The sequence below is a fragment of the Chinchilla lanigera genome, unplaced genomic scaffold, assembly GCF_000276665.1.
Source record: "Chinchilla lanigera isolate Chin_1 unplaced genomic scaffold, ChiLan1.0 scaffold00010, whole genome shotgun sequence".
Lineage (NCBI taxonomy): Eukaryota > Metazoa > Chordata > Mammalia > Rodentia > Chinchillidae > Chinchilla > Chinchilla lanigera.
In genome coordinates, this window is record NW_004955411.1 from 35,065,448 (window position 1) to 35,079,278 (window position 13,831).

The 13,831-nt window shown below is 39.0% G+C and overlaps 1 protein-coding gene across 5 annotated transcripts in view; it reads right to left on the reverse strand.

Moving 5' to 3' along the window:
• Mettl24 (methyltransferase like 24) overlaps window positions 1–13,831 on the reverse strand; it is a 104,801-nt gene that overhangs the window by 55,538 nt on the left and 35,432 nt on the right. For 4 of the 5 annotated variants that reach the window (XR_001232829.1, XM_013510826.1, XM_013510827.1 and 1 more), the window contains 2 exons: window positions 13,057–13,196; window positions 3,957–4,185 (listed from right to left, as the gene is read on the reverse strand). Coding sequence is in view for 4 of the 5 variants with exons in the window: in XM_013510826.1 (XP_013366280.1) it covers window positions 3,957–4,185; window positions 13,057–13,181 (354 nt within the window). In the remaining variant the exon portion in view is untranslated. Of the gene's footprint in view, window positions 1–3,956; window positions 4,186–13,056; window positions 13,197–13,382; window positions 13,514–13,831 lie in introns of those variants that run through there. The other variant, XM_013510828.1, reaches the window with a different exon arrangement.

The window sequence follows — 13,831 nt, forward strand, 5'->3', positions numbered from 1 at the left end:
CTTCTCTGATCAGGCTTCACCTCCCAAATTCATCTTTCTCTATAAATTCATCCGTGAAATAATCACCGATGAGTATCACATCCCCATGATCCAGTTGTTGTAGGCAATGAAGTGAGACAAAAATGTGATAGGCAGTCACGTAGGGCTGGGCCCTCCAAGGAGCCCATGTAAAAGAAGAGATACCTCACAACTGTGGGAGAGATAGAAACCTCCACTCTGAGCCAGACCTTAATACAAAAGATAAAGCAAATGCACCCATATACTTCCTAAGAATAAACATCAGGGACTGATATTCTAAATAGGTGTCAATCACCTTGAGAAAGCCAGGAAGAGCCACTAACCCAACGCCCTACAGGAAAAGTCCCTGCTCTGTATTCATGCCCACTTGCTACATGACTTGCTTCCCCATTTAATCCCAATTTAATCAATTTTACCTGAGCAATTTATATGCGTAATCTTATTGGTTGGTGACAGCTTTGTCCCACCTCACGCCCACCTTTCGATTTCCCACTTTTCCCACCTTAGACCACCCCCCCATCTGTTGGCTCTTTAAAAATCCCTAGAAAAGGCAGGGTCCTCAGCAACCTACTTGGGACCCTTCTGTCTCTCTCTCAGACAGAAGCTGTCTTTCCATAAATATAACCGCCGTTGTTCCTGAAATTCATTCTCTGATTTTAGAGAACATGAACTCGTACCGGACATCTAGTAGGTTGGGAGTTTTCTCCTATATCCCAATCACCTTCCCAAGCCCCACCCTGTGAGCACAGGCAGCTTTGGGGAGGATATATAGATTGAAACCATAGCAGGTGCACTTAGAAATTTCCAGAGAAAGCTCTGATATATTCTCCCTAAAAAAGAGAAAGAAGAAAAAAAACATTTTCTATAAAATTTAGTAAAAGGTTACTGAAATTGTTGATAAGAATTCTTTGAATTTACTAAAAACAGTTGAATGATGAATTCCTGAATTCATCATTTGTGCTGTGTGCTCAGATCTAATTCTCAAACCAAGTTACAGTTTGGACAGCACTGTTGTCTTGATTTTACTACCAAATTGATGCCAGCAAGGTTAAACGACTTGCCCAGTGCCAAATGCTAATAAGCAGACTCATGCTTAAAATCTAGATTGATGAGTTCACAAAAGTAAACTCTCATATTATCATCAGTGTGGATAAGACTGAAAATAATAGTGGCAGTTATAATTTCTCACTAACCAGCCTGAACCATTTACTCATAGAAGACTCTCAGTATACAATAAACACTGTAGGGTATACATTATGATTAATACAAACAGAAAATTCAGATTCAATCCTTCTATGTGTTCTGGAAAAATTTGTATCTTAGTTAATGGCAGCAGCAAATACTTCAGCAAGGAGTAGACAGTTAATCATCGCTGGTAATGCTGGATCTAGGGGATATTATTCCTTGACAGACCGGGCTGCTTGTTCGCATGGTTTTGCTGATGCAGCTGCTCCTGCCTGATGCTGGAGAAAGGTTTTTCTAATTTATAGTCTGAAGTTAAAATTAGCTAAGTTTTAAAAGCAGTACAAAAGCCATATGCATCTTTCTGTCACTGTCTCAGAATACTGTCTTCATTTTTGCCCACACTTTTTCACTGGAATGACTGGGATCTAGGTTTCCACAGCGGGAAGAAGGAAAATAACAGCAGGACATGGAAATTATGGCAAAACTATATAAGATATTTTACAGTAATGGAGAAGAAGACCTTATATCGCTTTGGTTTCTATTGTCACTTTCAGAATCAGTAGTAAAGAAGGCAAGACAGAAGGACTGACATTTTTGTGTTTTGTTTCATTTGCCTCGCTCTTTGCACACATGCAGGAAAATGAAAACAGACCGTGCCTGCTACAGGCCACGAACAAGGTTTCTCTTTATCTGGCATCGTGCAGTCCTAGAAGCAAGTTCCTTGTTGTTCCATTACTCACAGATGGGTTTAGCTTTTGTTGGTTTTGTTTTAAAGCATTTACCCAGAAAACTCTATGAAAGAAAACCAGCACCTCTTAAATTCTTCAACAAGGAGTTTATTTAAAGTGGGAAATACATACCCAGCAATTCTAAGCCAGATCACTTTCATTGTTATTAAGGTTTTTAATGAAAATAAAGGGCCTAGGAATATGAGTAACCTTTAAAGTATTTCTCCTTTTTAGCTGTCACTGTAAACATTTCTGCCATGGCAGGGGCACTGTTGCAAAAAGCTTCATGCTTTATCCTCAGCATAGAGGTTTGCCTCCTGCAGCTCCCAGGTTGCTAAATAAATACAAAGCAAGTATGCACCTTATTATCCCCAAACACATGCTCTGTTGGAAATGTGCTTAGATAAATCTAGCCACAGATTGCTTTTTGAAGGGCTTATTTTATCCTCACCTTTAGCACATCTTTTCCCAAAACATTATTGACAAACACAAAATGGCCTTGATTTAGTCTCTTTTCCCTGCTTGGCCTTCTCCTGGAAGAGTAAGAGTGGAGAAGGCCAGGAAGTGAGGGGCATGCAGGAGGAACAGCGAGACTCCCTGCTGGACACAAAGAATAAGGATCAGCTCCTAAAATTGACATATTAGAGAATCAGGCTGATCATTCTCGCTGCAAAAAGAAAAGTCTATAAAGGCAACAAGTGACAATAAAACATTTATTTCTGAAAAATGCTTCTGCTTCTTTCTACGCTTATTCAAAAATTAATAGCATATAAAAAAGTATTCTGTTTAGAGATTTTTACCCGAAGAAATGTTATGTAAATTTTATTAAAGTACCTGACTACTAAGTGCTAGTTACTCTGGATGGTAAAGCAAAATACAAATCAACAGCTAGTCCCATGTTAAAAGAACAGTAAATTCTTTGAAGTTCTTCTTTAAGAAGCATCAGCTGGCTAATTAAAGGAAGCTGTAAAGAGGAAAGGAGAAGAAAGAATCATACAGAAGGAAAGACCACGAGGCCAACTCAAGTTGAAAGTTGAGTCCCAGATGTCCTGTTTCACAGAGAGACACCCATTCTGACAGGCTCTAAGTGACCTGGCATCTCTGTCCAGGAAGGATAGGCCAAGACTGCCAAACCCATGAAGGCTTGGCAATCAAACACAAACCAGCTGCACTCAGGACTTCTCTAGCATCAGTCTACAGAAAGCAGTTAGCTCAGGGATAGATATTATGGTAAAATTTGCTTTCAAGAAACATAGTTCAGCTAGGTGTGGTGGTTCACGCCTATAATCCCAGCACTCAGGAGGCTGAGGCAGGAGGATTATTGCAAGTTCAAGACCAGCTTGAGCTATAAAGTGAGCTCAAGGCCAGCCTGAACTGACCCTATCTCAAAAGGACAAAAAAAAAAAAAAAATTGAATTTCTTCTCTTTTTTGTCCATTCACAATATAAACTATTTACAGAGATTTGACATAGTTGTGTTAATTGCAACATACATAATGTCCATTCCACTTTACAAAGTCAATTTTAATCAAAGCTACACACATTTCCTGAACTTTAAGAGCCTAGACTAGAGGCTCAAAATAGTGAGAAACATGTTATAACAATGAGAAATATTACATACATGTAATCTCTTAGCAAACACAATCCTGGCTGATTCTTTTTTGTATTTGAGGCTGACATAAGTAGTCTGCTCTTTCTGGAATTTTTAAATCAATTCTTAAACAGAAACAGTACTCTTCAGTAGAATAGAATAGAAGTAGGTTTCTTGGTCTTCTTGCCTAGTCCTGGTCGAGATCTTAAAATATTCAACAGCACCTAAAGTCTTTAAATCCATTTAAACATCTCTATCCTTGCAAAAACATTATGTTTACAGAGTTGGCTCTACATGTAATTCTGGATGATGGGTAAGATTAAAATTGGACCTTCAACTTTCCAGGGTCAATGCTGTTATCCTTGGTTGGCATTTTTACAAACCTTTATGTGTTTGTTCACTTTATTTAATTATAAGATCAAATGAAAATCTCACCTTGTGATGCCCAAATTCATTCAAAATACTTCCCAGTTTCCTGGTGTTGCTGTATGGCTTTTGGGCAGCAAGTGCAGGGTGAGGATCCCGCCAGTCGATGGATAGGCGGTGATACCACAGGCGCTGACTCTCCAGAACGTGAGCCGATTTTACACTAGGGTCAAAACGGTGCACTTCACATCCATCGTTGGCCATGCTCACCTCAAAATGGGTATCATCACTTCCCAGCCTGGAGAGAAGAAGGACGGAAATCAACAACAAAAACGTAACGCAGCAAAGTGCTGGATCAACAACATGACAGTTCCAAGGCCAATTTTCTTATCCTGAGACTTCCCCTATTTTAATACACATGTAATGCACACATTCAATAAGCTTTCTTTCCCCCTCCCAAAATAAAAGCATTATAACTCAAACCCTTTGAATAAAATAAAAAGAAATTATTGGCTAAGCACAGACCAGAATAGCACATGCTCAACCATGTAGAAGTATATCAAAAAGATTTTTTAAGAAGATATAAATCACAGTAGCAATGAGGTAAATCAGGATATCTTCTGGTGTTAAAAAACTTTCTCAAAATTTGCTAAAAGTATAATCTCTAGATTCATTCCCTTGAGGAGAGGTATATCTACTAATGAGGTAATTTGTCTCCATTTTAATGTCCACAGTGCTGTGCAAGCATTTGCCTTAAAGGCAACAGCTGTTTTCTTAGAAAATGAGCATATTTTAAAATAGCACAGCTAAAGAAAAGAAAAAAAGGCAAATATACAAGGTTCTACTGGACCCAGAATGGAAGAAGCAAAGGAGGCCCCTTATCTAAATTCACATCACCAAAGGAAAGAAATTATGAATTAATGATGCATAAGACCACAGGAGGTAGGAAAATCATGAGGATGATTAATATACTTATAAATATTGAATTTACTCAGAAATATTTATTTGATGGTAAAGAATCATTGCTTCAACTAACACACCAATTTGAATGAAAAAGCACAAAATTGACCAAACAAACCCTCTATAATTATATGTGCTTTAGTATACTAAATCCCTCAGAATATCTATAATACATTGGCCAAACTTGAACCCAGACAAAGATGCTTTATTATCTTAAAGTACTATTTCAGACCACTGTATAATATAGAAACATGCAAGTTCAGTAGATAACAATTATTTACCAGGTCTGAGTCCACTGAAATAAGTCTGCAGTATAGAGGTCCTTTACCAGACCTCCTTAAGACTCATATTTGCCTCCTTCTGTCCCTTCACCCTACTCACTGGACTCCATGACATGCCAGTCAACCTTCTGATGTCCCTTCCCTCAACTATAGCTCTTTCTATCCTCTTCGGCTAGAAAATGATCTAATACTCCTCTCAAGTACTCTCACTTCTTCCTCACAACAGGTCCCACTCTCTATTTTCTAATTTCCTGTTGAGTGTGCACAGCTCAGACCATCATAATCTCTACCCAGCTTTCCTCCCAATTTTTCCATGATCTAACCTGATGAGGCAGATTGACTCATTGGCCCTAACTCTTCATGTTTCTTTCATCCACTATGCTGTTAGTGAGGGGATGTCCTTCTGCCCCTTGATTTTTTTGACTTGGTCACGTGACTTATAAAAGACGTCATGGGGTGCCAGTCCTTACCCCAGGCCTTGAGTGCTTTACTCTCTGGTAATAGAATAAAGACAAAAATGTGCCCAGGACAGTTTGTTGGTGTCAAGAAAATAAGAGCTATGAGGAGCAGGAGGCAATCCCAGTTAGTCAACCAGTCTTCTATAGAAAACAGAATGCCTTGGCCACCTTATTTTGAAATAGAGTATCCTAGCGGAGGCCATCTTTGGTCAGCTGAAACCAAGCTGGCCTGCAGACACACAAGCAATAATAAATACTAGGGTTTTAAGCCACTGAGTCATGTAGAGTGATCTGTTACAAAAAATAGCTATCTGATATATCTGGTATTCAATACAAATCTGACTTGCAGCCAAAACTACAAGAATTTTTAATAGACAGACTTATTTCTCTAAAGATAGAATATCATAACTCATCTATGGCAAAGGCTTTTTCATTTTGTTAACTTCGCTGAAAGTTAGAGCAAAGTAATGTTAACACAGGTCATGCAATAATAGGAAAGGGTAATTCTGTAACTATGCTGAGACAACATTAAGTCAAAAAGTACTCATTAAGTACAATTTGTGTAAGAGCTTCCTAGAGTGAAAATGCACATACTTTCTTCCTCAGAGAATTTTCAGAATTTTTTTAAAAGATTTTCCTACTTGAAAGCACATACCTCTATTTAATCAAGATCTTTAAAAATCATAAGAATTAAATGAGCTACATAACATTTTGTAACTAATTGTTTTGGCAAGGTACTTTATTATATACTGATTCCAATTTAAACTATCTTTTTAGAATTAAAAAATTACAAATATACAAAAATTCTAATTGTAAGAAGTATATAAAATGAAAAGTAGAAGTTTTCTACCACTAGAAATTTAGCTCTAATTTCCAGGATAAACATGATTGGCACTTTTTTGTGTGCTTTTTTCAGACATTTTTCAGACATACACAAGTGCTTTCTATTTAAAATTACCATAAGTACACACATACACATATAAGTTAATCGCTAGTGGGGATTATTATATATAATATATATAAACTAACAACACAGAGCTATTTGCAGTTTGTAATTTTTACATTAACCTACGTTACTTTTGCTCAATTCATTTCATCTTAATATATAAGTATATACTGTACTGGAAAGACATACATTGTATTAATTTAATTAATGTTCTTAATTCTTACTTTGACTTACGTGAAATGGTCCTCCTTCAGGCTTAGTTTAAATTAGTCAAGACTGGAGTAGGTATAAAAAGTAAGAAGAACAAATGGAAAATACAAAGGTGTTGCAAAACACAGCCAAAAGTATTAAAACCAGGAGTCAGGTTCTTTTCTGGAGCTTCCAAAGTATGCTCTTGCTACATTTCACCTTACAGTACATGAACACAGGACACAGAAGGAGGGAGGAATATTGATGATCTCAGTGGTCTAGGAAATTGTCAGTCACTAGACAGCAAAGCTCCATGAAGGAAAGTTCTGTGTCAGCCTTGCTCATTTCCGAATCCTCAGTGCTGGGGAAAGAAATAATGACACCCAGACCTAACAAATCCTGCCCTAAGTGAAAGAAAATTGTAGATAAGATCTGACAATCCCACAATATACTGTACAGTCTCCAAACATCATGTGACAGACTTCATTTTACTGACTTATTCATGTATCTTAACACATATTTGTAGAATACTTTATATGTGTAGGGAACCATACAGGACACAGGGAACAATGTATAAATTAAACATGGTCCTTGATCTGGAAGAAGCTCACAAAGCGGTAATGAAGAGCTTTTAACAAATAACTATACTGACAACTATTACTTATAGCAAGGATGTACTCAATTCATAAAGAAACCACTTTATGTTGTTAATTAGCTAGAAAATTCACTGTAGAAAATTTTACTGGCTAACAGTATTTTGTTTGATGTTCATTCCATGAAGCAAGAAGAGTAAAGCATACGGCTTCCATACCAAGGTCTAAGATGACTGTTTCATTGTCTGCCCTCCTACCTATTCCAATCATCAGGAGAGGGTGGTAGGGGAAGCAGTGGTCACATCTTTTCCTCCGGGCCCACAGCCTGAAAGCTGTATGCATCACTTCCACTTACATGTGACCACTGCTACAAGGAATGACAGAAAATACACCTACCAGTAGGGTGGCAATGTGCCCTGGTAACCTCAGGAATTCTCTTACTGCAGGAAGAATAGGAGAATGGATATTAAGGGACAATTACCAGTTTGTACTACAACCCACTTCTGAAACAGCTGAGCAGTTAAGATCTATATTCAAAAATATAAGCTTTTGAATTGAGACTGCAACCTCTGCCTCCCTATGGCGGAGATAGAATTGTGTAACCTGTGCTTGAAATTTTATTCTCCATACATCGATGCTGGGGTTTGAGGTCACAGTGACTTTTCAGCATAGAAGGATCATCAGATCTAAGAGCTACTGAAGAAATAGAAAGGGGGTATTTTACAGGGCTAAATTTCCAAAGGCAACAGAGTAAGAGTGGCCACTTTGGCTCTCCTTCTCTGGTGGCTTAGAGAAAAACAACCAGGAGCCCTGATGCAGTTGTGTGGACCGCACACTAAACAACTCCAGGAGATGCCGTTCACCTCATAATGACCATAATGGTCATCTTCTAGCAGTCTGCAATTGGGGTTCTTGAGGGAGGCCAGCTTCTTTTGCAAATTATGCAAAGTGTTTTTCCCTAGCTGTGGGTAGTGCTGGAAATCAATCACATGTCTCTCATGCTACTGAAGGGTAAAAGGGATGGATTGTGAGACTGTCAGGTCTTTGGTCACTTTTTTAAAAGCATCCTTGAGAGTATTAAGGTGAGCAGCTTTTATGTTCCCTAGGTAGAGTCATAATTCAGAGCCTAAGTTCATGGAAGATGCTCGAGACCATTTGTCAGTAGGGAAACACGAATCAAAACCACAGTGGAGTAGCTCTTTACATTCACTAGGATGGCCACAACTGAAAAGTCAAATAATAAGCTTTCGTAAAAATATGAAGAAATTGTTACTGTTATTGTTACTGCCAGCCTCATAGATGATGGTTGGGAAGGTAAAATGGTCCGCAGCCAAACTAAATGAAACAGGTTCACTGATGAACTTGTACATGACTGGTTATCTCAACACTCATAATAGTGAAAATGGAAACAATCCAGACTGATGAGTAGGTAAATAGAATTTAGTATATTCATACAAAGAAAACTGTCACAAAAGACCACATATTATATGATTCTATTTATATAAAATGTCTAAAATGTGTGATTCAAAATAGACAGAAAATAGAGCGGTGGGTGCTTAAGGCTGGAGAGCTCAGTGTTAGGGAGCTGAAAGTTGGAGGAAAACTGGGAGTAGCTAGCTCTCAGGTACAGGGCTTCTTCTGGGGGATGATGAAAATTTTCCTGAATTAATCACAGTAACTAGAAATCTTTTGAGTTCAATAATTTAAGTATATGAATATATCTCCATAAAGCTGTTTGCAAACCTAAAAAATATAAAATAAGCCAAAAGCAGATATAAGGAAATTTTTAACCCTCATCATTGAAAAGAAAGAGGTTGGAAAAGGGAAGACAGTTAATATTTTCCTTTGGAGTTTCAGCACTTTATCCTTCATTACAGTAGGAACCAGAGAATCTGGCCAAATGAATATATAGATGTATAAACTGCCAGCTGCCAGAGGGGGAGAAATAGGATTTACAAAGCAGAAGTGACATTTAATGGTGGATATAAAATACTTTATGATTATTGATTTTTGTTTAATAACATTGCATGAAATCCCAAGATTTCATCTAAAAGATATGTCCTCAACAGGAACAATAGCACTCCCAAAAGAGTGAAATGGATTTTATCAAGGGGGCAAAAAAGATTCCTTTCTTTACATATAAAGCACTGATATTATGTATTACATAAAGAGATGTGTATTACATCCATGATATTAAAAGTTTGTGGAGAGATGATTAGGAACAAATATCTAAAAAGGAACTTTAGTTCTACAATTCTGATTCTCCCATGTAATCTGGTATATATAGCATATGATGGAGACCACTATGAAGTGGTTCTGAGCAGGATTTAAATTAATCTATTGGTTTTCATGTTTACTTGTGAGTCTGTCCAAGGCCTAGGCTCCTTGTTTGGAGATGGGCAGCAGACTCATAGTAAGTAAACTTCTATGAATCACTGGTCCTGACTCAAAGGACAAGACAAGGCCACAGCTAAAGACACCTGGCTCCAACCTCAATTAACTAGTAAAGACTGCAGCTACAGGCATCTCACTCCTATGATGAAGGTCTTCCACAAGATAACATAGTTCTCCTGAATTAACATAATCTATAACTTGGAGAAGTCCTTGCAGGGACTCTCAGGGTCCTGCCCAGATTTCTGCATTTTCTTTAGTATTCCCCTGCTTTGTGTGATAACTAAATAAATATGGGCTACCTAGAGAAGTTCTTGGTCTTAGCCACCAGAGAATCTTGAATTCTGTTAGAGGGTTTTGAACCTCCTGGAGCCCTAAAATCTACCACTTGTCTCTTTTATTTAAGCCTTCACTGTCTACTTGTTTGGGAGACTGTAGGCCTGATCAGTCCACAATAACTAAGGGATAATGTTAATGCATTAGCATATACTACACTAACCTTATTTATTCTGTCTTAACTAAAACAAAAACATTTGGCTCTAAAGCTTATTCTTTCTTGAAAAGCTCCCTGGATGTTCCAGGTTTTCTGTGTAAAATATTGGCTCTTGTTGCCTAACACTGTGTCACTGGTGAAAGCTTGCCTCTTACACTAAGAATTGAAGTTTTGACTCCAAAAACTATGCCTTCCCATAGAGCTAAAGAGAGGGATGCTTACCTTTGTGCTATCTCTTCTCAAGTCTTCTCTTCCTCACCCACTTCTACCCCTAAAACATAATCTTTGACATGAAAAGAAAAATAGGTGCTATTCCCCATTTCAATTTATCAATCCTTCACACCTGCCTCTGCCACCACTGCCCAGATGCCTCCCCTCCACTATCTATACAGGAAGACTGGCAGGGAAGACCCTGACTGAACTTGTAGGTACAAGATATGAACCTCTAAACTTGTCTCTCTCTCCTCTTTCTACTTCTCTGTGATAGTTACTTTTCTTCTCACTGTCTTTCCCTATCTTCACTGCTCCATCCCACCCCATTTCAAAATTGCAAAGGATTGGATTTTAATTTGCTTCAGAACATCATGGAGTGCATTGCCTCAGACAAACATGTTTTACATGGACTGTAATATAAAAAGCTTTGACTCCCAGTAAGAAAACTTCAGGCATCAGAGAGATGGCAGAAGTGATACCAGCTCTTGGAGTAGAGGAAAGGGGGTAGGTCAGATCAGATGGAGGGCCATTGGCCCTTGTCTGCAGACTCCTTGTCCTCATTCTGGGAAGGTTATCGCCCTACTGTGGCTGCATCTTTGGTTTGGCTGGGAATTCTGGGTATCGCAGCAGTATGGTCTTGTGGCTGCCAAAGCCCTGGGGTGTGGGGCACAGACTGCCAGTAAGTGACACCCACATGACTCACCACCTGGCCTCATCTATGCACCCCAACACTTGCAGGGAGGCCAGGGTGCGTTCTCCGTGCGGCTCTTCATTTCAGGACCAGTACTGCTGGACTGAGTCTGCCGGCATCAGCTGAGCTCTCTGTCTCTCCAGCGTGCATTTTCCCCGAGCAGGGAAGCTTGTCTGGATCTTGATTTAAGTCACACAGCAATCAACATCATCGCCCACAAAGCTTCCTTTTATAACCACCAGAAATATTTTCTTGAGTTTCCAGTTTTCAATTAGGTGCTTTTATGTTTTCCATCAGACATTAACCCTTATAATCTATTTGATTCTTTTCTCAGTGGAATTCAAATGTTCTCATCTGTTCTTTACAAAGCTGATTTCTCAATGGTAAACATTTAAAAGAAAGTAAGAAATTACCTTTTTTAAGTAATAATCTAAAATCCTACTATAGAGCCATTTTATCTAACAACTCTGAAGTATAAGGAAGGAAAAAAAAAGAATTAAAAACAAATTTTCCCCAAAACAACTCTCCAAGTTTTATTTTATTCAGTTGTATGTTTTAAATGAAACTCTAGGGTCTAAAATGTTAGGTAAAACACAAAGCAATTCGGAGAAAGAAAAAGGACCAAACTGAGATCTCCAACTTGCATGTGATACTATGCAATTATTTTCTGACCTACTTTCATACTTTTAAAATATGACAAAAAATAAACTGCTGTCACAACTCCCCATTCTTCCTACAGTCTTGAGATTTGGTTGGCAGACTCCTAGTAGAAGAGCAAAATCCTAACCAATTAGCTAAGCAGCTCATCATCCAACCCACACTTCCACATTTAAAGAACTCTGGTATCGGTTCCCTCCCCTCAAACAACCCCTTCCACAGTAGGTAGGAACTGAGTGCCTACTGTATGCCAAGCCACAGATAGGCATCATCAGTATGGACACCTTCATTTAACCCATAAAAGGATGTTTCCATCATCCTTAAACTCTCACTTAAATCTTATGTTTCTTAATCCCATAAGGATTGGAAATTCTTGCTTGTTATAGCTTGATAGCAATTGTGATCTCTCTGCATCCCCACCTTTGGGGATGCTGTCCCTGCCTTTGGGCATCCCTAGCTGTCTGCCCTAATCCCGATACTAGGATTCTGGCTGGCAGCTGTTAGAAGGTAAACTGCAGAGCTAGACAATGAAACCTACAGATGAGGAACAAGTATGTGACATCTTTTAGAGTCCCCACTACTGTTGGAAAAGGACTTCAGCCCAAGAATCTACCTAACTCCTACAGAGAGTTGATGGAACAGGGTGTCCCAAGCAGACATAATTCCACCCTGCCTTTTCTTAAGACATATATCATTTGTAAGTTCAGGACTGTTTATAAAAAGACTGAGTTACTTGGTGAAATAATATCCATCATTTACAAAAAATTTTCTAAATCCATTTATGTATGTAGGTCATTTTAGTAAATGCATATCAATTTTTCTCAGTTTTGAAAAAAATTACATGGTTATCCTAAGAATGGCTTTTATTTTCTTTTTAAAATACAAAACCATCTGTAGCTTTATCATTGGTATGAAACATAAAAACCCAACAGTGGGCACTGTCTTAGGTCACTCATCACTTGTATAAAGTATCTAACACACTCCCTTTTTCTACCTGTACTCATTAAAGTACTCTCTTTATAATAAGGGTGCACTGATTCTAACTGAAAATCACTGGTTTCACCTAGATCTCTGTCATGCTGAGAAGTGGGCTTGCAACACCAACTTATTAGCGGCAGAATAAAGGAAAAGCGGCTCTGGTCAGCGTGACCTTAGTGATCTGCCTGGCCTGCAGCTGCACAGCAGATCAATCTGAAACCCAGCCCGAGGCAAGGCAGAGCACCTATGTACACTGCAACCAGTCATGACTTTGGGGACACCATGGCTGCCGGCAGGAGTGCTTGAGGTTTGTACATACCCTAAGGAGTAGAGGCGACACTGCTTGCTGCGGATTTGATGAGCCAAGCCAAACCTGTCGTCAAGACACACCAACCAGGGTTTGTTTGCAGGGCTGGAGTCAGTAGCCAGGCTGTCTGCACTCATGTGATCGCACACAATCTGTAGGAATTGGAAATCAATATGAATAATTTAAAATGGTGGATGATAAATGGCAGGTAGAGACTTACTGCTTCTCTGGTCCCTGAAAGCCTTAATAGGGAGTTCTGTCCTCCACTGCTAACTACTCCCCTCCCCAGGGAACCTCAAGACTCCTGTAAAATGTTTGGAGGAATTTCAATTACATACCAGATAAGAAGTAACTTCACGGAGACTCAATGCAGGTTCAAAGGGAAGTGATGAGCTGCTATAACCATTTGCTCAGACAGCACATGAGGAGCAGAGATGAGAGGGAAGAGGCTTTGCAGAGGAGTGTTAGTCTGGGAGGAGGAACAGACATTGACAGAGAGCTTCAGACCAAGGGGGCACCGCACACACAGAGGACAGTAGAGCACCCCCACTGTAAGATGTTGTTACAGCTTCAGGCACAGATCTCAGAAGGATGCTCACAAGGTTATCTCTCCCTTATTTTAGGTAGTTAAGGTGGGCTACTAAAGCCACAAAGATGGCATGTGTTACCCAAGGTAGACAGCTGAGCATGGGTGAAGGGAAATTACAAGGCAGTCCCTGCTGATAAGATAGTATTTTTCTTAAGAAAAATACTTTAATGAGCTTCCTCCTGGGAGAGAAGGGCAAGA